At 66.7% G+C, this 23,656-nt stretch overlaps 2 protein-coding genes across 5 annotated transcripts; both read left to right on the forward strand.

The window, feature by feature from the left end:
- The first annotated feature begins 621 nt into the window (after positions 1 to 621).
- KPTN (kaptin, actin binding protein) lies at positions 622 to 2,430 on the forward strand. Of its 2 annotated transcripts, none has more exons than XM_074571391.1 (5): positions 622 to 1,302; positions 1,399 to 1,468; positions 1,591 to 1,726; positions 1,816 to 1,974; positions 2,096 to 2,250. In XM_074571391.1, exons 1-5 carry the CDS (start codon positions 1,047 to 1,049, stop codon positions 2,231 to 2,233), a joined length of 759 nt encoding a protein of 252 aa, XP_074427492.1. In that variant the 5' UTR covers positions 622 to 1,046; the 3' UTR covers positions 2,234 to 2,250. The 2 variants fall into 2 exon arrangements, with proteins under 2 accessions (XP_074427492.1, XP_074427491.1); XM_074571390.1 differs by having other exon boundaries at positions 737 to 1,302; positions 2,101 to 2,430.
- Positions 2,431 to 4,079: 1,649 nt separating this feature from the next.
- SLC8A2 (solute carrier family 8 member A2) lies at positions 4,080 to 20,513 on the forward strand. 3 transcript variants are annotated; one of them, XM_074571387.1, is made up of 8 exons: positions 4,080 to 4,236; positions 9,005 to 10,785; positions 13,159 to 13,262; positions 13,402 to 13,419; positions 14,416 to 14,540; positions 14,640 to 14,739; positions 15,661 to 15,936; positions 18,439 to 20,513. In XM_074571387.1, exons 2-8 carry the CDS (start codon positions 9,020 to 9,022, stop codon positions 18,813 to 18,815), a joined length of 2,766 nt encoding a protein of 921 aa, XP_074427488.1. In that variant the 5' UTR covers positions 4,080 to 4,236; positions 9,005 to 9,019; the 3' UTR covers positions 18,816 to 20,513. The 3 variants fall into 3 exon arrangements, with proteins under 3 accessions (XP_074427488.1, XP_074427490.1, XP_074427489.1); XM_074571389.1 differs by having other exon boundaries at positions 14,419 to 14,540; XM_074571388.1 differs by lacking the exon at positions 4,080 to 4,236 and adding an exon at positions 5,446 to 5,515.
- Positions 20,514 to 23,656: the final 3,143 nt, after the last annotated feature.

Consider the following 23,656-nt stretch of genomic DNA (forward strand, 5'->3'; position numbering starts at 1 on the left):
GGAGATGGGATCCCAGGGGGGGATCCTTGGGGAGTGGGGGGATCCTGGGGGGGGATCCTTGGGGTGGGAGAGGGGATCCCGGGGGGGGATCCTCGGGGAGTGGGGGGATCCGGGGGGGGGATCCTTGGGGGGGAGATGGGATCCCGGGGGGGGATCCTTGGGGAGTGGGGGGATCCTGGGGGGGGATCCTTGGGGTGGGAGATGGGATCCCGGGGGGGGGATTCTTGGGGAGTGGGGGGGATCCTGGGGGGGGATCCTTGGGGGTAGAGGGGATCCCGGGGGGGGGATCCTTGGGGAGTGGGGGGGATCCCGGGGGGGGATCCTTGGGGGTAGAGGGGATCCCGGGGGGGGGATCCTTGGGGAGTGGGGGGGGATCCCGGGGGGGGATCCTTGGGGGGAGAGGGGATCCCGGGGGGGGATCCTTGGGGAGTGGGGGGGATCCCGGGGGGGGATCCTCGGGGGGAGAGGGGATCCTGGGGGGGGGATCCTTGGGGAGTGGGGGGATCCCGGGGGGGGGATCCTTGGGGGTAGAGGGGATCCCGGGGGAGGATCCTTGGGGGGGGAGATGGGATCCTGGGGGGGATCCTCGGGGAGTGGGGGGATCCCGGGGGGGGGATCCTTGGGGGGGGAGAGGGGATCCCGGGGGGGGATCCTTGGGGGGAGAGGGGATCCCGGGGGGGGATCCTCGGGGAGTGGGGGGATCCCGGGGGGAGGATCCTTGGCGGGAGAGGGGATCCCTCAGGGGGGCCAGGGATCCCATGCTGGATCCCCAGGGAGCGAGGGGATCCCATGGCGGATCCTTGGGGATTGAGGGGATCCCATGGCGGATCCTCAGGGAGAAGCAAGGGGGTCCCATGGCGGATCCTCGGGGATTGAGGGGATCCCATGGTGGATCCTTGGGGAGAAGGGAGGGGATCTGACGCTGGATCCTTGGGAGGAACCGGGAGGATCCCGTGGTGGATCCCCAGGGAGTGAGGAGATCCCATGGCGGATCCTCGGGGATTGAGAGGGTCCCATGGTGGATTCTCGGGGATTGAGGGGATCCCATGGCGGACCCTTGGGGAGAAGGGAGGGGATCTGACGCCGGATCCTTGGGAGGAACCGGGGGGATCCCGTGGTGGATCCTCCGGGAGGAGCGAGGGGATCCCGTGCCGGCCCTGTCCCGCCGGCCGGATCCCCTCGGATCCCCTCGGATCCCGGCCCAGCCGCTCTCTCCCGCAGCCGTCCTGCAGAGCTGGAGCATCCAACAGGACGGTCCCATCTCCAAGGTCCTGCTCTTCCCGCTGCCGTCGGCGCCGGAGGGTGAGGGGGACAACCGGGAACATCCCCCCCACCCCGCCCCGATCCCTCCGGATCCTTCCGGATCCCACCCCCGCCCCCTTCTCCTCCCTCCCCCAGTGGATCCCGGCGCGGCCCAGCCCTACGGCCTCCTGGTCACCAGCGCCATCGAGCTCTCCGTCGTCTACCGGTGAGCGCCGCCATCGCCTCCCGCCTCCCTCCGGCGCCGCCACCTCGCCCTTCGCCGCCGTCACGGTGGCGTCACCATCCTCTTCCTCCCCCGGCGGCGTCACCGTCCTCTTCCTCCCCCAGCGACGTCCTCGCCAAGGGCCTGGGCGACCAGTTGATCCTCCCGGCCAGCGACCAGCACGACAGCGTCCTCTGCGCCCTGGTGACCGACATCGACTTCGACGGCTCCGCCGAGATCCTCCTCGGCACCTACGGCCAAGTCGGTGACGCCGTTTCCCCCCCCTCCGCCGAACCGCCGCCTTTTTTTTTGGAAGGGGAGGGGATCGCCTTCGATTTTCCCGTTTTTAGGAACTTCTCTGTTATAAATACGACTCTCCCGGCCAATTCCGGCTCGTCTGGACGCGGCGCTTCCCCAGCCCGTTGCTCTCCATGCTCTACGCCGACCTCACCGCCGACGGCGTCTGCGAGCTGGCCGTCGTCTGCCTCAAAGGCCTCCACGTCCTGCAGGTGACCGTCGTGTGTCGTCGTGTGTCCCCCCCCCTCCCCGAAAAAAAAAACCAAACCAAACCCCAAAACCCTTCGATTTCTCCCCAAAAATCTCACCCCGCCTCGTTTTCCCCGCCGGCAGCACAGCCTAGAACCCACCGCGCGCCAGGTTCTAGAGCGGCTGCGGAGACGAGCGCGACGCCGGCGGGAGGAAGGCGGCGGCGGCGGCGACGACGCGGCGGGACGCCCCCCAACGCGGCGGTTTTCTCCCCAAAATTAATAAAGACGTCACCGCGCCGCCGGCTCCGGGCTCCGGGATGGGGACGGGGACGGGGGGCGGGGAGGGAGGGACATCGCGGGTTTTGGGGTCGGAGCCTTCGTTTTTGGGGTCGGAGCCCCCGATTTTGGGGTCGGAGCCTTCGTGTCTCTCCGAGAGCCCAAGTTTTGGGGTCGAACCCGTAATTTTGGGGGGTTGGACCCTTCGTGCACCTCCAGGACCCCCATTTTTGGGGGTGGACTCCCTGATTTTGGGGTCGGAATCTTCATGCCCCTCCAGGACCCACCCAGTTTTGGGGTCGGACCCCCCGATTTTGGGGTCGGAGCCTTCGTGTCTCTCCGAGAGCCCAAGTTTTTGGGGTCAAACCCTTAATTTTGGGGGGCTGGACCCTTCGTGCCCCTCCGCGACCCCCCATTTTTGGGGTCGGACCCCCCGATTTTGGGGTCGGAGCCTTCGTGGGTCTCCAGGACGCCGAGTTTTTGGGGTCAAACCCTTAATTTTGAGGGATTGGACCCTTTGTGCCCCTCCAGGACCCCCATTTTTGGGGTCGCACCCCCCTATTTTGGGGTTGGAGCCTTCGTGTGTCTCCGAGACACCAAGTTTTGGGGTCAAACCCTTAATTTTGGGGTGCTGGACCCTTCGTGCACCTCCAGGACCCCCATTTTTGGGGTCAGACCCTTCATTTTTGGGGGTGGACCCTTTGTTTTTGGGGGCAGACCCCCCAGTTTTGAGGTGGGAACCTTCGTGTCTCTCCGGGACCCCAAGGTTTTGGGGTCAGATCCTTAATTTTGGGGGGTTGGACCTTCGTGCATCTCCAGGACCCCCATTTTTGGGGTCAGACCCTTCATTCTTGGGGTCAGACCCCCCAATTTTGGGGTCAGAGCCTTCGTGTGTCTCCAGGACCCCCCGTTCTTGGGGGCGGACCCTTTGCTTTTGGGGTCAGACCCCCCGATTTTGGGGTTGGAGCCTTCATCTGCCTCCAGGACCCCCCATTTTTGGGGGTCGGCCCTCCCCATTTTTGGGTTAGGACCGTTTGGTGTTGGGTTTAGCCCCCCCATTTTTGGGTTTAGCCCCCTTGTTTTTGGGTTCAGACCCTTCATTTTTGGGTTTAGACCTGTAATTTTTGGGTTTAGCTCCCCATTTTGGGGTTTAGACCCATAATTTTTGGGTTTAACTCCCCATTTTTGGGTTTAGCCCCCCCGTTTTTGGGTTTAGCCCCCTTGTTTTTGGGTTCAGACCCTTCGGTTTTGGTTTTAGACCCGTAATTTTTGGGTTTAGCTCCCCGTTTTTGGGTTTAGCTCCCCGTTTTTGGGTTTAGGCCCCCGGATTTTGGGTTCGGACCTTTCGGTTTTGGGTTTAGACCCCCAGTTTTTGGGTTTAGCCCCCCCAGTTTTGGGTTCAGACCCCTAATTTTTGTGTTTAGCTCCCCATTTTGGGGTTTAGAGCCCCGGTTTTTGGGTTCAGACCCTTCGGTTTTGGGTTTAGGCCCCCGGTTTTTGGGTTTAGCTCCCCCATTTTTGGGTTCAGGCCCCTTGTTTTTGGGTTCAGACCCTTCATTTTTGGGTTCAGACCCCTAATTTTTGTGTTTAGCTCCCCGTTCTGGGGTTTAGAGCCCCGGTTTTTGGGTTCAGACCCTTCGGTTTTGGGTGTAGAGCCCCGGTTTTTGGGTTCAGACCCTTCATTTTTGGCTTTAGCCCCCCCATTTTGGGGGGCTGGGACCCTTCGTTTTTGGGTTTAGAGCCCCGGTTTTGGGGTTGGGAGCCTCCGCGCGCCTCGGGCCCCCCCCCGCGGTGGCGGGTGACGTGTCGGCAGCCCCCAGCCCCCCCCCCCTCCTTCCCTCCCCCCGGCTGAGTCCCCCCCCCCGCTGGAGGCGATGGCATCTGGTTCCTGCGCTAATTCCTGCCGGAGCCGGGGAGGTGCCGGAGACGCCGCCGGGATCCGCCGCCGGCCGATGCCCAAGACCCCCCCGGGGGGGGGGGACAAGCGGGGGTGACTCGTCCCAGCAGGTGACAAGGCGAGGGGGGGGGTGGGGGGGAACACCCCAGCCCCATTGAGGGGTCGGGCTCGTTATGGGGGGGGGGGGTGGGAAAGGCTTTTTGGGGACCCCCCCCCTCCCGTTTCCTTGGGCGGGCGCGGCCGGGGGGATCCCCAGCTTGGGGGAGGGGGGGTGTCCCCCCCAGCTCCTTGGGTTCCCCCCCCCCACAATGGGGTTGGGTGACCGGGGGGGTCTCCAGGTCTTTGGGGAACCCCCCCCACAATGGGTGTGGGTGACAGAAGGGACCCCCCCCATCTCCTCGGAGACCCCCCCCAGTGGCTTCGGGTGACCGAGGGGACCCCCCCATCTCCTCGGGGACCCCCCCCATCTCCTCGGAGACCCCCCCCAGTGGCTTCGGGTGACCGAGGGGACCCCCCCATCTGCCCGGGGACCACCCCAATGGGTGTGGGTGACAGAAGGGACCCCCCCCATCTCCTCGGAGACCCCCCCAGTGGCTTCGGGTGACCGAGGGGACCCCCCCATCTCCTCGGGGACCCCCCCATCTCCTCGGAGACCCCCCCAATGGCTTTGGGTGACCGAAGGAACCCCCCCACCTCCTCGGGGACCCCCCCCAATGGCTGTGGGTCACCGGGGACCCCCCCATCTCCCTGGGACCCCCCCCCCCAACCTGGGGCGGGGGGGGGGGAGGCCCGGGGGGACCCCGGCGTCCGAGCGCTGCCCGGCGGGAGCTGTCCGCGCCCCGGTGCTGAACCCGCCGCCGGCCCGGGGGGGGTCCGGGGGGTCCCGGGGGGGTCCCGGGGGGGTCCCGTGAAGGGGGGGGGTGTGTAAATCCCGGGGGGGGGGGGCGGGTGTCAAGAGTCCCCGGGGGGGGTCCGGGGGGGGGGGTTCGAGGGGTTCTTTGGGGGTTCCGTGGGGGGGAATCGGGGGTCCCCCGGGGGGTGGGGGGTCGCGGGGGGGGGGGGGGGGGGGGTGTGAGTGTCCTGGGGGGGGGGTGTCGGGGGGGGGTCAGAGGTTCCCGGGTGTGTGTGGGGGGGTGTGTGTCAGAATCCGCCCCCCCCCGCCTTTCCCACCCCCCCTCCATCCCCATCCCCGCTCCGCCCGCCGCCCCCCCCCCCCCCCCCCCCGCCACGGTGTGTGTCGTGTGTGTGTGCCCCCCCCCCCCATTGCCCCGCCCCCCCGCCCCCCCCCCGGCATTTCCCCGCCCCCCCCCCCCCCCCCGCGTTCCCCCCCCCCCCGCCATCGCCATGGAGAAGTAACTCGGCGGCGGCGGAGCCGGAGCCGCAGCCCAGGTACGACCCCCCCGCTTTAAATCCCCCCCCCCGCTTTAAATCCGCCCCCCCCCGCTTTAAATCCACCCCCCCCCATATCCCGGGGGACCCCCCCCCCCACCCCCTTACCCCCCCCCACCCTCCGTTATCCCCCCCCCCCCCACCTGAGGATTCCCGGACCTCCCCCCCCCCCCGCCACATTCCCGGGATTCCCCCCCCTCCCCGCAACTTTCCGGCGACCCCCCCCCATTTTAGACCCCCCTCCCCCCCCCATTCCAAATGTGTCCCCCCCTATTCCCGGCACACCACACCCCCCCCCCCATTTTAGCCATCCCCCCCCTCATTTTAAGGTCTCCCCCCCCATTCCGGGGTCTTCCCCCCCCCACCCCCCTGGAGTTAACCCCCCCCCCATTATTTTGGGGGGAAAAAACGGGGATTTTGGGGCTGGGAACAATGCGGGGGGGGGGGGGGGGAGCATAAAAAACCCCCTCCCCCGCCAGTTCCCGGCCCCTACAAACAGGTGGTTTTTTGGGGGGGGGGGGGGGGGCCAAAAATTCCCCCCAAATCCCTGAAATTTCCCCCGAATTTCCCCCGAATTTCCCCCACGTTTTCCCAAATCCCCCCCCCCCCAAATTTCCCCCCCCTCAAATCCCCCCATTTTGGGTGTTCCCCCCCCCCCCCGCTCTCCCTTTATCCGCGAATCCACCCGGATTTAACGGAAAAAGCTTTTTTTTCCCCTCTTTTTCTACCCACCCCCCCCCCCCCATCCGTCCATCTGCGCGCGGGCACAAAAATAAGTGGGGAAAAAAGGGGGAAATTGGGAAAATTGGGATCTGGGGGGGGAGGGGGGGGGGTTTCGGGGGAGGATGTTAAAAAATTGGGAATTTGGGGGGGGGGGGGGGTGTCGGAAGCGGCTCCCGCGGTTCCGTCCCTGAATTTGGGGGGGGGGGGGGAATTGGGAAAACGGGGGGAAATTTGAGGGATTTTTTTTTCACTTATTTTTCTGGAAAAATCCCAAAACTGAGGGGGGGGGGATTTTGGGGGGGGGGGGGAATTTCGGGATGGGGGGGGTGGGGATTTTTTTTGGGGGGGGGGAAATCCCCATGGATTAAACTCCATCCCAGTTGAATTCCCGGCTCCGGGGCCTTTTGCTGGGGGGGGGGGGGGGGTGGCTTTTCAGGGAAGTTTTTTACCCAAAAAGGGGGTTTTTCGCCCCAAATCAGTGGGATGGGGGGGGGGGGGGATTCGGGGGGGGGGGAAGCCCTTGTCCGGATCCCGTCCCGGCGACAAAAACCCTCGATTTCGGAGTCTCTGGTTTTACCTTTTTGGCCCCAAACGGAACCTCGTGGGCAGGTTCGTTAGTGCTCGGCCCCCGGGTGGGGAACGAGGGCCTTAATTGGGGGGGGGGGGAAGATGTGGGGCTGGGGGCGGCGGCTGCCCCACGGCGGGGCGTGGGGCTGCTGGGGCTGCGGGGCCATGAAGTGGGGCAGCGCAACGGGGCTGGTGCCACGGGGCTGGTGCCATGGGGCTGATGCTATGGGGCAGGGGCAATGGGGCCGATGCAGTGGGGCAGCGCCATGGGGCTGATGCCATGGGGCTGTGCCGCGGGGCAGGGGCGACGGGGCTGGCGCCGTGGGGCTGGTGCCGTGGGGCTGTCGCCATGGGGCAACGCCATGGGGCTGGTGCCATGGGTGCGTGCAATGGGGCTGGTGCTGTGGGGCAGCGCCGTGGGGCAGGGGCGACGGAGCTGGCTCCGTGGGGCTGGCGCCATGGGGCAACGCCACGGGGCTGGTGCCGTGGGGCTGGTGCTGTGGGGCAGCGCCGTGGGGCTGGGGCTGTGGGGCGCCGTGGGGCCTGGCCCAGCTGCTGCCCCACGCCGGGGGTTGCGGGGGGGGGACGGACGGTGGCCACCTGCGACTCACGCTGGCCCCCCCCAAAACCGCGCCGTGGGGCTGGGCTGGTTCCCTGTGGGGCGGAGGGCAGCGACGCCGTGGGGCAGCGACGCCGTGGGGCAGCCCCGGCCCCCCTGGGGGGTTCGGGGGGCGGGGGGGGGGGGTCCCCGCTCCTTCTCCATCACCCTTTTTATAGCCGGTCCCATCCCGTTGCCGTGGCGACCGCGCGGTTGCCAGGGAGGAGCCGGGCAGCGCCCACGCACCCCCCAACCGCCGCGGCCCACGGCCCCCGGCCCCACGGCGTCGCTGCCCCACGGCTCCATCCCAGCCCCACGGCTCCATCCCAGCCCCACGGATGCGGTCCCCGGCCCCACAGCTGAGCATCACCCCACGGATGCGGTCCCCGGCCCCACGGCTCCATCCCAGCCCCACGGATGCGGTCCCCGGCCCCACAGCTGAGCATCACCCCATTGCCATAGTCTCCAGCCCCACGGCTCCATCCCAGCCCCACGGATGCGGTCCCCAGCCCCACGGCTGAGCATCACCCCATTGCCATGGTCTCCAGCCCCACGGCTCCATCCCAGCCCCATGGACGTCATCCCCAGCCCCACAGCTCCATCCCAGCCCCACGGCTCCATCCCAGCCCCACGGCCCCAGTCCCCAGAGACGCCCCAAGGGGGCTCGATGACGTTCCCCATCTCCCTGCCCTCGACGAGCCCCCCCAACCTTTAACGAGCCCCATGGCTTTAACAAGCCACCCCAGCCTTTAATGAGCCCCCCAAGCGTTAACGAGCCCCCCAACCTTTAACGAGCCCCCCCATATTCAACAAACTCCCCAACCTTAACGAGCCCCCCAACCATTAACGAGCCCCCCAACCGTTAATGAGCCCCATGGCTTTAACAAGCCACCCCAGCCTTTAACGAGCCCCCCAACCTTTAATGAGCCCCGTGGCCTTTAACGAGCCCCCAGACCTTAAATGAGCCCCCCAACCTTTAATGAGCTCCCCGGCCTCTAACGAGCCCCCCAACCTGTAGCGAGCCTCACGACCTCTAACGAGCCCCCCAACCTCTAACGAGGCCCCCAACTTCTAACAAGCCCGCCCAACTGTTAACGAGCCCCATGGCCTTTAACAAGCCACCCCAGCCTTTAACGAGCCCCGTGGCCTTTAACGAGCCCCCCAACCTTTAACGAACCTCCCCAACCTTTGATGAGCCCCCCTGGCCTTTAATGAGCCCCCCAACCTTCAACAAGCCCCCCAACCTTAAATGAGCCCCCCAACCTTTAACGAGCCCCCCAACCGTTAACGAGCCCCGTGGCCTTTAACAAGCCACCCCAGCCTTTAACGAGCCCCGTGGCCTTTAACGAGCCCCCCAACCTTCAACGAGCCCCCCCAACCTTTAAGGAACCTCCCCAACATTTGATGAGCCCCCCTGGCCTTTAATGAGCCCCCCAACCTTCAACAAGCCCCCCAACCTTAAATGAGCCCCCCAACCTTTAACGAGCCCCCCAACCGTTAACGAGCCCCATGGCCTTTAACGAGCCCCCCCAGCCTTTAAACGAGCCCCCCCAACCTTTAAAGAGTCCCCGGCCCGGCGCTGAGCCCACTCTCGCCCGCAGGTGGGAGCCCTGGGGATGGCGGCCCGGCGGGCGGCCTTGGTGGCCGCGCTGCTGTTGGCCGAGCCCTGCGCCCCCGAGGCGGCGTCGGCGGCAGCGGCGTCTTCCGAGGCCAACGGGACCTGCCAGGGCTCCAACCGCTGCCAACCCGGCGTCCTCCTGCCCGTCTGGCAGCCCGACAACCCCTCCTTCGGCGACAAGGCCGCCCGCGCCATCGTCTACTTCGTGGCCATGATGTACATGTTCCTGGGCGTCTCCATCATCGCCGACCGCTTCATGGCCTCCATCGAGGTCATCACCTCCAAGGAGAAGGAGATCACCATCACCAAGGCCAACGGGGAGACCAGCATCGGCACCGTCCGCATCTGGAACGAGACGGTCTCCAACCTCACCCTGATGGCGCTGGGTTCCTCGGCCCCCGAGATCCTCCTCTCCGTCATCGAGGTCTGCGGCCACAATTTCCAGGCGGGCGAGCTGGGGCCCGGCACCATCGTGGGCAGCGCGGCCTTCAACATGTTCGTGGTCATCGCCGTCTGCGTCTACGTCATCCCCAGCGGCGAGAGCCGCAAGATCAAGCACCTGCGGGTCTTCTTCGTCACTGCCTCCTGGAGCATCTTCGCCTACATCTGGCTCTACCTCATCCTGGCCGTCATCTCCCCCGGGGTGGTGCAGGTGTGGGAGGCCCTCCTCACCCTCGTCTTCTTCCCCGTCTGCGTGGTCTTCGCCTGGGCCGCCGACAAGCGCCTCCTCTTCTACAAGTACGTCTACAAGCGTTACCGGGCCGACCCCCGCAGCGGCATCATCATCGGCACCGAGGGCGAACTCCCCAAGGGCATCGAGATGGACGGCGGCTTCCCCGCCGGCCCCGAACGCCGCGAGGCCGAAGGCCTCCCCGCCTCCCCGGCCCTGCCCGCCCCCACGCCGGAGGAGAAGGAGCTGGACGAGAGCCGCCGGGAGGTCATCCAGATCTTGAAGGACCTCAAGCAGAAGCACCCCGAGAAGGAACTGGAGCAACTGGTGGAGATGGCCAACTACTACGCCCTCCTCCACCAGCAGAAGAGCCGGGCCTTCTACCGCATCCAGGCCACCCGCATGATGACCGGCGCCGGCAACATCCTCAAGAAACACGTGGCCGAGTTCTCCAAGAGGTCCTCCACCCTGCTGGAGGTGCCCTCGGACGCCGAGGAGGAGACCTGCAGCCGCATCTTCTTCGAGCCGTGCCTCTACCACTGCCTGGAGAACTGCGGCTCGGTGACGCTCTCGGTGGCTTGCCAACAGGGGGCCGAGGCCAACCACACCTTCTACGTGGACTACAAGACGGAGGACGGCTCGGCCAAGGCGGGCTCCGACTACGAGTACAGCGAGGGGACGCTCATCTTCAAGCCGGGGGAGACCCAGAAGGAGCTGAAGATCGGCATCATCGACGACGACATCTTCGAGGAGGACGAGCACTTCTTCGTCCGCCTCCTCAACCTCCGGGTGGGCGACGCCGAAGGCATGTTCGAGACCGACTCGGCCGAGCACCCCAAGGGCCGCTTGGTGGCCCCTTTGGTGGCCACCGTCACCATCTTGGACGACGACCACGCCGGCATCTTCACCTTCCAGGACCGGCTGCTGCACGTCAGCGAGTGCCAGGGGACGGTGGAGGTGACGGTGGTGCGCAGCTCGGGCGCCCGCGGCACCGTCCTCCTGCCCTACCGCACCCTGGAGGGGACGGCCCGCGGCGGCGGCGTCCACTACGAGGACGCCTGCGGGGAGCTGGAGTTCCGCAACGACGAGACCGCGTGAGCCCCCGGCCCCTCGCGCGCTCGTCCTCGCACCGCCGCCCCTTGCACGCCCACCCCTTGCACGCCCACCCCTTGCACGCCCATCCCTTGCCTGGCCACCCCTTGTAAAGACCACCCGTTGCGTGGCCGCCTCTTGCACGCCCATTGCACGGCCACCCGTTGCGTGGCCGCCTCTTGCACGCCCATTGCACGCCCACCCAATGCATGACCATCCCTTGCACGGCCACTGCACGCCCGTCCCTTGCATGACCACCCGTTGTAGGACGACCCATTGCACGCCCACCCGTTGCGTGACCACCCATTGCACGCCCATTGCACGCCCACCCGTTGCATGACCATCCCATGCACGACCACCCCTCGCACGCCCCTCGCACCACCGCCCCTTGCACGCCCGTCCCTTGCATGACCACCCGTTGTAGGACCACCCATTGCATGACCACCCCTTGCACGCCCATTGCACGCCCATCCCTTGCATGACCACCCGTTGTAGGACCACCCATTGCAAGACCATCCCTCGCACGCCCATCCCTTGCCTGACCACCCGTTGTAGGACCACCCATTGCAAAGACCACCCGTTGCATGACCACCTCTTGCACGCCCATTGCACGCCCACCCATTGCGAGACCATCCCTCGCACGGCCACTGCACGCCCATCCCTTGCATGACCCCCCGTTGTAGGACCACCCATTGCACGGCCACCCCTTGCACGCCCATTGCACGGCCACCCGTTGCGTGACCACCCATTGCACGCCCATTGCACGCCCACCTGTTGCATGACCATCCCATGCACGACCACCCCTCGCACGCCCCTCGCACCACCGCCCCTTGCACGCCCATTGCACGCCCACCCCTTGCTCCCACCCCCTTTCCCCCTCCCCACCCCCCCACCCCTTAAAGCTGCCCCCCCCTCCCCGCCTCGTTAGCGGGGCCCTTCCTTCGCGCGCTAATGGCAGTCATCAATCCCCCTCCTCACCCCGCCCCCCCGGCGCCCGCTCCCAGCGCTAATTAAGGCCTAATGAATTAATTAAGGCCGGTGACCCCGCGTGGCGTTGCAGGGCTCTCCCCCCACCACGTCGGGGCGGGGGCCCAATTAAAAGCCCGTTAAGAGGCGATGGGGCTTAATTGGGCGGGAGACATCGTTGGTGCAGCGGGCGCTAATTAACGGCCCCGGGGGGCGGGGAGGGGGACACTGGAGGGGAGGGATGGAGATGGAGATGGAGGGAGGGAGGGAGGGATGGAGGGATGGAGATGAAGATGAAGATGAGGATGGAGATGGAGATATGGATGGAGGGATGGAGATGGAGACAGAGATGAAGATGAGGACGGAGATGGAGATATGGATGGAGGGATGGAGATGGAGATGAGGATGGAGATTTGGATGGAGGGATGGAGATGGAGATGATGGAGATGGAGATGGAGATGGATGGATGGAGGGATGGAGATGAAGACAGATGAAGATGAGGATGGAGATGGAGATATGGATGGAGGGATGGAGATGGAGATGGAGATGGATGGAGATGGAGATGGAGATGGAGATGGAGAGATGGATGGAGGGATAGATGGATGGAGGGAGATGGAGATGGAGATGAGGATGGAGATGAGGATGAGGATGGAGATGGAGAGATGGATGTAGGGATGGAGATGAAGACAGAGATGGAGATGAAGATGAGCATGGATATGGAGATGGATGGATGGATGGATGGATGGATGGATGGATGGAGAGATGGATGTAGGGATGAAGATGAAGACGGAGATGGTGATGAGGATGAGGATGGAGATGGAGAGACGGATGGATGGAGGGATGGAGAAGGCGATGGATGGATGGAGAGATGGAGAGATGGCTGGATGGAGACGGAGATGGAGAGATGGATGGAGGGAGATGGAGGTGGAGACGGAGGTGGAGATGAAGATGAGGGTGGAGATGGAGAGATGGATGGATGGAGAGACGGATGGATGTAAGGATGGATGGAGGAATGGATGGAGGGATGGATGGAGGGATGGAGAGATGGGTGGGTGGAGACGTGGGTGGACACACGGACGGAAGGGTGGCCAGCTGGATGGACAGCTGGAGAGACGGATGGCCGGATGGCCGGACAGATGGACAGCCGGCCGGCTGGAGATGTGGACGGATGCTTGGAGAGACGGAGAGGTGGACGGATGGGTGGACGGACAGGGAGGGCTCCGGTTGGGCGCTGCCACCCACAGGGACAAGCCCCAGCGCATGGGTCCTGTGGGGCAGAGAGGGGATGGACGTGGCCCAGGTGGCCGGTTCCTGTCCCCCCACCCCCTTATGGGGCATCGTGGGTCCCCCCGGGGGTGGAGGTGACAGTGACAGCGCCGTGTCCCCCCCCCCCGCCTCCCCGTCCCCAGGAAGACGCTGCAGGTGAAGATCGTGGACGACGAGGAGTACGAGAAGAAGGACAACTTCTTCATCGAGCTGGGGCAGCCGCGTTGGCTCAAACGGGGCATCTCGGGTACGGGCGTGGCCGGGGTGGGGGGGTGGGGGGCCGGGGCGTGGCCGGGGGGGGGGGGTTCAGTGGGATGGGGCCGCAGGGTTGGGGTGGAGCCGAGCCCTTGGTGGCATCTCACCGCCTTCCTCTCCGCTCTCCGCAGCCCTCCTGCTCGCCCAAGGTAGGCACCTCCCGCTCTTGGCCCCGTGTCCTGCCCCCTCCCCCCCCCCCCGCCCCCCGCGTCACCTCCCCCTGCCCCACGGCGTGGCCCCGCGCCCCTGCCGCGGCCCCGCGCCCCACGTTGCGTCCCCGTGACGTGTCCCCAAGCCCGTGCCGTGTCCCCATGCCTCAAGTCGTGTCCCCACGCCGTGTCCCCGTGACCCCACGCCGTGTCCCCATGACCCCACGCCGTGTCCCCACGCCCCACGTTGTGTCCCCGTGTCGTGTCCCCACGCCTGTGCCGTGTCCCCACGTCATCCTAATACCCCATGCCGTGTCCCCGTGCCATGTCCCCACACCTCATGGCGTGTCCTCATGCCGTGTCCCCATGTCCATGCCGTGTCCCCATGTCCATGCCGTGTCCCCGTGCCACATCCTCATGCCTGTGCCGTGTCCCCACGCTCATGCCGTGTCCCCGTGCCCCACGTTGTGTCCCCGTGCCGTGTCCCCGTGCCCCACATCATGTCCCCATGCCCCATGTTGTGTCCCCGTGCCGTGTCCCCACGCCCCACGCCGCGTCCCCATGCCACATCCTCATGCCCGTGCCGTGTCCCCACACCCAACGTTGTGTCCCCGTGCCTGTGTCGTGTCCCTCTGCCACGTCCCCGTGCCCACGCCATGTCCCCACGCCCCACGTTGTGTTCCCATGCCGTGTCCCCATGCCTGTGCCGTGTCCCCGTGACCACGCCATGTCCCCATGCCCCACGTTGTGTCCCCGTGCCGTGTCCCCATGCCACGTCCCCACACCTCATGGCGTGTCCTCATGCCGTGTCCCCATGTCCATGCCACGTCCCCACGTTGCGTCCCCATGCCGCGTCCCCATGTCCATGCCGTGTCCCCACGCTCACGCCGTGTCCCCGTGCCCCACGTTGTGTCCCCGTGCCGTGTCCCCGTGCCCCACGTTGTGTCCCCACGGGGTGTCCCCACACGCTGGTGTCCCCACGCGGTGTCCCCGCAGCAGACGGTGACCGGAAGCTCTCCGCCGAGGAGGAGGAGGCTCGGCGCATCGCCGAGATGGGCAAACCCATCCTGGGGGAGAACTGCAAGCTGGAGGTCATCATCGAGGAGTCCTACGACTTCAAGGTGACCAAGGGGGGACAGGGGACGGGGAGGTGGTGGTGGTGGGGGGGGGGTGACACGGCTGGGGGGGGGCGCGTGGGGAACACGGACATGTCCCCACAGAACACGGTGGACAAGCTGATCAAGAAGACCAACCTGGCCATGGTGATCGGGACGCACTCCTGGCGGGAACAGTTCCTGGAAGCCATCACCGTCAGCGCAGGTGGGTCCCCCAGGTGGCCCTGGGGACATCCGGCCCTGGGGACAGAGGGGGATGGTCAGCCATGGGGACGTCGTCCTGGGGCCACCACCCTGGGGCCACCACCCTGCGACCATGCAACCTTGGGGCCACCACCCTGGGGCCACCACCCTGGGGCCACCACCCTGGGGCCACGCAACCTTGGGACAACCACCCTGTGGCCACCACCCCGGGCCACCACCCTGTGGCCACCACCCCGGGCCACCACCCTGGGGCCACCACCCTGGGACCACACAACCTTGGGACAACCACCCCGTGGCCACCACCCCAGGCCACCACCCTGGGGCCACCACCCTGGGACCACGCAACCTTGGGACAACCACCCCATGGCCACAACCCCGGGCCACCACCCTGGGGCCACACAACCTTGGGACAACCACCCTGTGGCCACCACCCCGGGCCACCACCCTGGGGCCACCACCCTGGGGCCACGCAACCTTGGGACAACCACCCCGTGGCCACCACCCCGGGCCACCACCCTGGGGCCACCACCCTGGGGCCACGCAACCTTGGGACAACCACCCCATGGCCACCACCCCGGGCCACCACCCTGGGGCCACCACCCTGGGACCACGCAACCTTGGGACAACCACCCCACGGCCACAACCCCGGGCCACCACCCTGGGGCCACCACCCTGGGACCAAGCAACCTTGGGACAACCACCCCATGGCCACAACCCCGGGGCCACCATCCTGGGGCCACCCCTCTGGGACAAGCGCCCCGGGGCCACCACCGTGGGGACAAGCAGCCTGGGGGCCACCACCCCGAGAATGTGCCATCTTTGTGGCCACCACCTTGTGGCCGCCACCCCGTGGCCACCACCCTGGGTCCAGGCAGCTGCGGGGCCGCGTCCCCGTTGGGCTGAGGGTGACCTTCCTCGGCAGGCGAGGAGGAGGAGGACGACGACGGGCGGGAGGAGCGGTTGCCCTCCTGCTTCGACTATGTGATGCACTTCCTGACGGTCTTCTGGAAGGTTCTCTTCGCCTGCGTGCCCCCCACCGAGTACTGCAACGGCTGGGCCTGCTTCGGCGTCTCCATCCTCCTCATCGGCATCCTCACCGCCCTCATCGGCGACCTGGCCGCCCACTTCGGCTGCACCGTGGGCCTCAAGGACTCCGTCAACGCCGTCGTCTTCGTGGCCCTCGGCACCTCCATCCCCGGTGCGGGAGAGGGGAGAGGGAGGGATGGGGAGAGGGAGAAGGGAGAGAGAGAGGGATAGGGATGGGGATAGGGATGGGATAGGGATAGGGATAGGGATGAGAGGGAGAAGGAGAAGGAGGGATGGGGAGAGGGAGAGGGGTGGGAGAAGGAGAGGGAGAGGGAGAGAGGAAGAGAGAGAGGGATGGGGAGAGGGATGGGGAGAGAGAGAGGGATAAGGATAGGGATGGGATAGGGATAGGGATAGGGATGAGAGGGAGAAGGAGAAGGAGGGATGGGGAGAGAGAGAGGGATAGGGATAGGGATAGGGATGGGATAGGGATAGGGATAGGGATGAGAGGAAGAAGGAGAAGGAGGGATGGGGAGAGGGAGAGGGAGAGGGAGAAGGAGAAGGAGAAGGAAGGATGGGGAGAGGGAGAGGGAGAGAGGAAGAGAGAGAGGGATGGGGAGAGGGATGGGGAGAGAGAGAGGGATAGGGATAGGGATAGGGATGGGATAGGGATAGGGATAGGGATGAGAGGGAGAGGGAGAAGGAGGGATGGGGAGAGGGAGAGGGAGAAGGAGGGATGGGGAGAGGGAGAGGGATGAAGAAGAGAGGGAGAGGGAGAGGAAAAGGGGAGGGAGGGATGAGGAGAGGGATGGGGAGAGGGAGAAGGGAGAGGGGTGGGAGAAGGAGATGGAGGGATGGAGGGAGGGAGAGGGAGAGGGAGAAGGAGAGGGAGAGGGAGATGGAGGGATGGGGAGAGGGAGAGGGAGAAGGAGAAGGAGAAGGAAGGATGGGGAGAGGGAGAGGGAGAGGGATGAGGAAGAGAGGGAGAGGGAGGAGGAGAGGGAGAGGGAGAGGAAAAGGGGAGGGAGGATGAGGAGAGGGATGGGGAGAGGGATGGGGAGAGGGAGAAGGGAGAGGGGTGGGAGAGGAGAAGAGGGAGGGGAGGGGGGGATGGGGAGAGGGTGTGCTGGGGGCACACGCTGTGTCCCGCGTCCCCAGTGCTCACTCTGTGTCCCCGTGCCCTCCCCGTGTCCCCACGGCCGTGTCCCCCTGCCCACCCCGTGGCCCCACGGCCCCCTGTCCCTGTGGCCCCATGCCCATGTCGTGTCCCCCTGCTCACCATGTGTCCCCATTCCCATGTCCCCATGCCCGTGTCATGTCCCCATGTCTCTGTCCCGACGTCCCCATGCCCATGTCACGTCCCCTTGCCCACGTCACGTCCCCATGTCTCTCTGTCCCCATGCCCACCCCACGTCCCCATGCCCACATCGTGTCCCCGTGTCTCTCTGTCCCCACGTCCCCATGCCCACGTCGTGTCCCCATGCCCACGTCGTGTCCCCGGGTCTCTGTCCCAATGTCCCCATGCCCGTGTCACGTCCCCATGTCTCTCTGTCCCCATGCCCATCCCACGTCCTCATGCCCACATCGTGTCCCCGTGTCTCTCTGTCCCCATGTCCCCATGCCCACATCACGTCCCCATGCCCATGTCACGTCCCCATGCCCATGTCACGTCCCCACGTCCCCATGCCCACGTCACATCCCCATGCCCACCCCACGTCCCCATGTCCCCCTGTCCCCATGTCCCCATGCCCACGTCATGTCCCCATGTCTCTCTGTCCCCACATCCCCATGCCCACATCACGTCCCCATGGCCATGTCACGTCCCCATGTCTCTCTGTCCCCACGTCCCCATGCCCACATCACATCCCCATGGCCATGTCACATCCCCATGTCTCTCTGTCCCCACATCCCCATGCCCACGTCACGTCCCCATGGCCATGTCACATCCCCATGTCTCTCTGTCCCCACGTCCCCATGCCCACATCACGTCCCCATGGCCATGTCACGTCCCCATGTCTCTCTGTCCCCACGTCCCCATGCCCACATCACGTCCCCATGGCCATGTCACGTCCCCATGTCTCTCTGTCCCCACGTCCCCATGCCCACATCACATCCCCATGGCCATGTCACGTCCCCATGTCTCTCTGTCCCCACATCCCCATGCCCACGTCACGTCCCCATGGCCATGTCACATCCCCATGTCTCTCTGTCCCCACATCCCCATGTCCACGTCACGTCCCCATGGCCATGTCACGTCCCCATGTCTCTCTGTCCCCATGTCCCCATGCCCACGTCACGTCCCCATGGCCATGTCACGTCCCCATGTCTCTCTGTCCCCATGCCCACCCCATGTCCCCATGTCTCTCTGTCCCCATGTCTACATCACGTCCCCATGCCCACGTCATGTCCCCATGTCTCTCTGTCCCCATGCCCACCCCACATCCCCATGTCTCTCTGTCCCCATGTCCCCATGCCCACGTCATGTCCCCATGTCTCTCTGTCCCCATGCCCACCCCACATCCCCATGTCTCTCTGTCCCCATGTCCCCATGCCCACGTCATGTCCCCATGTCTCTCTGTCCCCATGCCCACCCCACGTCCCCATGGCCGCATCGTGCCCCCGTGTCTCTCTGTCCCCACGTCCCCACGCCCGCCCCCGTGTCCTCACCCCGCAGACACCTTCGCCAGCAAGGTGGCCGCGCTGCAGGACCAGTGCGCGGACGCCTCCATCGGCAACGTGACGGGCTCCAACGCCGTCAACGTCTTCCTGGGGCTGGGGGTCGCCTGGTCGGTGGCCGCCATTTACTGGGCGGCGCAAGGCCGGGACTTCGAGGTGCAGACGGGGACCTTGGCCTTCTCCGTCACCCTCTTCACCATCTTCGCCTTCGTCTGCATCAGCGTCCTCATGTATCGCCGCCGGCCCCACATCGGGGGCGAGCTGGGGGGGCCCCGCACCCCCAAACTCCTCACCGCCGGCCTCTTCCTCGGCCTCTGGCTCCTCTACATCCTCTTCGCCAGCCTGGAAGCCTATTGTCACATCAAGGGCTTCTGAGATGGGGACGTGGGACGGGGACAGCCTGGCGTCACCCCACGGCGATGGTGGGCGGGGGGGGGGGGGGCGGTGGTGGGGGGGAAGGGGTCGGGTCCTCCCCGGCGGGTGGCTGCAGCCCCACAGGGTCCGTCCGGTGTCACCACATCCCCTTGGCGTCCATGTGCCCATGGCCCCTTGGGGTCCTCCTGCCACCTCCATCGCTCTTTGGGGTTCTCCTGGCGTCCCCATGTCCCCTTAGGGACCTCCTGCCACCCCCATGTCCCTTGGGGTCCTCCAGCCACCCCCAGGGCCCCTTGGTGTCCCCTGTCCCCTTAGGGACCTCCTGCCACCCCCACGTCTCTTGGGGTCCTCCTGGCATCCCCATCGCTCTTTGGGGTTCTCCTGGCGTCCCCATGTCCCCAGAGGGTCCCCGTGTCCCTTGGGCTCCTCCAGCCGTCCCCACCTCCCCAGAGGGTCCCCATGTCCCCTTAGGGACCTCCTGCCACCCCCATGTCCCTTGGGGTCCTCCTGCCACCCCCAGGTCCCCTTGGTGTCCCCTGTCCCCTTAGGGACCTCCTGCCACCCCCATGTCCCTTGGGGTCCTCCTGCCACCCCCAGGTCCCCAGAAGGTCCCCGTGTCCCCCCGGGGTCCTCCTGCCACCCCGATGTCCCCAGAAGGTCCCCATGTCCCTCTGGGATCCTCCTGGCATCCCCATGTCCCCAGAGGGTCCCCATGTCCCCTTAGGGACCTCCTGCCACCCCCATGTCCCTTGAGGTCCTCCTGCCACCCCCAGGTCCCCAGAAGGTCCCCGTGTGCCCCCGGGGTCCTCCTGCCACCCCGAGGTCCCCAGAGGATCCTGATGTCCCCGTGGGGTCCTCCTGCCAGACCCATGTCCCCAGAAGGTCCCCGTGTCCCCCTGGGGTCTTCCTGCCACCCTGACATCCCTTGAGGTCCTCCTGCCACCCCCATGTCCCCAGAGGGTCCCCATGTCCCCTTAGGGACCTCCTGCCACCCCCATGTCCCTGACAACCCGATGTCCCCAAAGGGTCCCCATGTCCCCGTAGGGTCCTCCTGCCACCCCAATGTCCCCAAAGGGTCCCCCATGTCCCTCTAGGGTCCTCCTGCAACCCCCATGTCCCCTTGGGGTCTTCCTGCCACCCCGATGTCCCTTGGGGTTCTCCTGCAACCCCCATGTCCCCAGAAGGTCCCCATGTCCCTCTGGGGCCTCCTGCCACCCCCATGTCCCCTTAGGGACCTCCTGCCACCCCCAGGTCCCCAAAGGGTCCCCGTGTCCCTTGGGGTCCTCCTGCCACCCCCAGGTCCCTTGGGGTCCTCCTGGCATCTCCATGTCCCCTCGGGGTCCTCCTGCCACCCCGCTTATGTCCCCAGAAGGTCCCCATGTCCCCTCGGGCCCCCCCCCCCCCCCATCCCACACCGGGGGCGGGGGGTGACATGGCCGGGGGGGGGCGGAGGAGGTGACACAGCCCCCCCCCCCCCCATGTGCCAGCCACGGCCATCCCCTGGGACCCCAGGGCAGGGTGGGGGACACACAGGGACACCCCAGGGACCCCACGGCCACCTCAGGGACCCCCGCCCCCCCCCCCAAAACCCCCGGGGGGGGGCTTTTTTCTCCCCACAAGCGTTTTTTAAAGCCCCCCCCCTCCTCGGGATGGGATGGGGGGGGTGTCCCCGTTTTTAACCCCGGTTTCGTAGCGGCTCGTCCCTTGGGGGGGGGGGTGGGGTGGGGGGGGACACGGCGGGGGGGGGGGGAACGACACATAAGGGGGAGGGTGACAAAGGGGGTGGGGGTGGGGGTGACACGGGGGGGGGGGTGAGACACACAATCGGGGGGGGGGGGGACGACAGGCGCGTGTGGGGCTGTCGGTGCTGCCGCCCCCCCCCCCCCCCCCCAAAAAAAAACCCCCCCCCGGGAAACGGCCACGTCTCTCTGTCTTTGTACACCACCCCCCCCCCCACCCCCCTTCACCCCCAAAAAAGAGGCACAAAACGACCGGACCCAGGGCTGGCTCCTTTCCCCCGGGGGGGCGGGTGGGGGCGGGGGGGGGGGTCCGACACCGGCTGCTCCCGTGGCCCCCTCCCCGCCGTGGCCAGAAGGGAACGAAAGGCGGCGACCGGCCCCCGCTGGCCCCCGGTGGCCGCGCCCTCCCTTCCAGACCCCTCCCACCGGCCTAGGCCACGCCTCCCTCAGCTCCAGACCACGCCCCCGTCGCGCCAAACCCCGCCCCACCTCCGCTCCAGGCCACGCCCCCGCCGTTCAACAACCCCGCTCCAGGCCACGCCCCCTCCCCGTCCAGGCTCCGCCCCCTGCTCTAGGCCACGCCCACTCCCGCCCCTCTCCGCTCCCGGCCCCGCCCGCCGGGCCCCGGTGGGGGGGGAATGGGGAGTTAGGGGTGAATGGGGGGGGGGGGTGTGTAAATGGGGAGTTGGGGGTCAATGGGGGGGGGGTGTGAATGGGGAGTTGGGGGTGAATGGGGGGGGGTGTGAATGGGGATTTGGGGGTGAATGGGGAGGGGTGTGCGTGAATGGGGAGTTGGGGGTGAATGGGGGGGGTGTGTGTAAATGGGGAGTTGGGGGTCAATGGGGGGGGTGTGTGAATGGGGAGTTGGGGGTGAATGGGGGGGGTGTGTGTAAATGGGGAGTTGGGGGTCAATGGGGGGGGGTGTGAATGGGGAGTTGGGGGTGAATGGGGGGGGGTGTGTAAATGGGGAGTTGGGGGTGAATGGGGGGGTGTGTGTGAATGGGGAGTTGGGGGTGAATGGGGGGGGTGTAGATGGGGATTTGGGGGTGAATGGGGGGGTGTGTGAATGGGGAGTTGGGGGTGAATGGGGGGGGTGTGTAAATGGGGAGTTGGGGGTGAATGGGGGGGGGGTGTGTAAATGGGGAGTTGGGGGTCAATGGGGGTGTGTGTAAATGGGGAGTTGGGGGTGATTGGGGGGGTGTGAATGGGGAGTTGGGGGTGAATGGGGGGGGTGTAAATAGGGAGTTGGGGGTGAATGGGGGTGTGTGTGAATGGGGAGTTGGGGGTGAATGGGGGGGTGTGTGAATGGGGAGTTGGGGGTGAATGGGGGGGGGTGTGTGTGAATGGGGAGTTGGGGGTGAATGGGGGGGGGGGGTGTGTGTTAATGATGGGGGGGGGGGGGTGTGAAGGGAGGGGTTGTGTGTGAATGGGGGGGGTGGGGGGGGGCAGTCAGCAGGTGCTGCCGAATTCCCCGGGGCCCCCGCCCCGCCCCCGCCCTCAATGGCTCCATTCACGGCTCCGCCCCCGTCCGGGGGGGGAGGAATGGCCGAGTCAGCGCATTTTTGGGCTGCCGGGGGCCGCAACCAGCCGGCCGGGCTCCCCCGGAGGGGGGGGGGGGGGGGGGGGGGGTATGGGGTGGGGGGGGGGGGGTCCTTGGGGTGCTATGGGTGTCCTGGGGGGGGGGGACGGGACTATAGGTGTCTCTGCAGTGATATGTGGGTCCCTGGGGGGGCTATGGGGGTCCTGGGGGGGGCTATGGATGTCCTGGGGGGGCTTCGGATGTCCTGGGGGGGACTATGGGGGTCCCTGCAGTGATATGTGGGTCCCTGGGGGGCTTTGGATGTCCTGGGGGGGGGCTATGGGGGGTCCCTGCAGTGATATGGGGGTCTCTGGGGGGGGCTGTGGATGGCCTGGGGGGGCTATGGGGGTCCCTGTAGTGATATGGGGGTCCCTGGGGGGGCTATGGATGTCCTGGGGGGGCTATGGGGGTCCCCGCAGTGATATGTGGGTCCCTGGGGGCGGGTATGGGGGTCCTGGGGGGGCTATGGGGGTCCCTGGGGGGCTATGGATGTCCTGGGGGGGACTATGGGGGTCCCTGCAGTGATATGTGGGTCCCTGGGGGGGGGCTATGGAGGTCCTTGGGGGGCTATGGGTGTCCTGGGGGGGGCTATGGGGGTCCCTGCAGTGATATGTGGGTCTCTGGGGGGCTATGGATTGTCCTGGGGGGGGGGCTATGGGGGTCCTGGGGGGGCTATGGGGTCCCTGCAGTGATATGGGGGTCCCTGTGGGGGGCTATGGATGTCCTGGGGGGGGCTATGGGGGTCCCCGCAGTGATATGTGGGTCCCTGGGGGCGGGTATGGGGGTCCCAGGGGTGCTATGGGGGTCCCAAGGGGGCTTTGGGGGTCCCATGGGGGTGTCCCGGGGGGGGCTCCCATGGGGGTGTCCCAGGGGGCGTCCCAGGGGGGCTTTGGGGGTGCTAGGGGGGCCCTAAGGGTGCTATGGCGGTCCTATGAGGGTTCCCAGGGTTTTTTTTTTGGGGGGGGGTGTCCTTGGGTGCTTTGGGGGTCCCAGGGGTGCTATGGGGGTCCCAAGGGGGCTTTGAGACTCCCATAGTTGGGGGGGGGGGACCCCAGGGGTATTTTGGGGGTGACGGGGGGGGGGGTGCTATGGGGGTCCCGGGAGGGTCCCAGGGGTGTTACAAGGGGGTGCTCTGGGCGGGGGGGGGGGGTCCCGGGGATGCTTTGCGGGGTGGGGGGTCCCCTGATGGGGGGAGACTCCTGGGGATGGGGGGGGGCAATCACTGGCCGGCCAAATCCAGCCTCTCCCCCCGCCCCCCCCCCCAAGGATTTCCCGCTGAGTCTCCCAAATTCCCGGAATTCCCTTGGGGTGACGTGGGGGGGGGGGGGGGGGGACACACGACACCCAGGACAAAGCCCCCCCCTTGTCCCGGCCGCTGCGGGGGTGGCTGCCGGGGGGGGGGGGGGGAGGAATTTGGGGTGCCATTGAAGGGGGGGGGGGGCAGCCGGCGTGGGATGGAGAACTGGGTTCTCTTTGAGGGGGGGGGGGGGGGGTCAGGATGCCTGTGTGCCCCCCACTTTGGG

The sequence above is a fragment of the Larus michahellis genome, unplaced genomic scaffold (assembly GCF_964199755.1).
Source record: "Larus michahellis unplaced genomic scaffold, bLarMic1.1 SCAFFOLD_533, whole genome shotgun sequence".
In the NCBI taxonomy this organism is placed as follows: Eukaryota; Metazoa; Chordata; class Aves; order Charadriiformes; family Laridae; genus Larus; species Larus michahellis.

Excerpts from the sequence above, each read along its gene's own strand:
- KPTN (XM_074571390.1), top strand. The coding sequence starts at position 1,047 with ATGGCGGACCCTTGGGGAGAAGGGAGGGGATCTGACGCCGGATCCTTG. Across the intron at positions 1,727-1,815 it reads TCCTCGGCACCTACGGCCAA|GAACTTCTCTGTTATAAATA; the intron begins GTCGGTGACGCC and ends TCCCGTTTTTAG. Across the intron at positions 1,975-2,100 it reads AAGGCCTCCACGTCCTGCAG|CCTAGAACCCACCGCGCGCC; the intron begins GTGACCGTCGTG and ends CCGGCAGCACAG.
- SLC8A2 (XM_074571387.1), top strand. The coding sequence starts at position 9,020 with ATGGCGGCCCGGCGGGCGGCCTTGGTGGCCGCGCTGCTGTTGGCCGAG. Across the intron at positions 10,786-13,158 it reads TTCCGCAACGACGAGACCGC|GAAGACGCTGCAGGTGAAGA; the intron begins GTGAGCCCCCGG and ends CCCCGTCCCCAG. Across the intron at positions 15,937-18,438 it reads CCTCGGCACCTCCATCCCCG|ACACCTTCGCCAGCAAGGTG; the intron begins GTGCGGGAGAGG and ends CTCACCCCGCAG.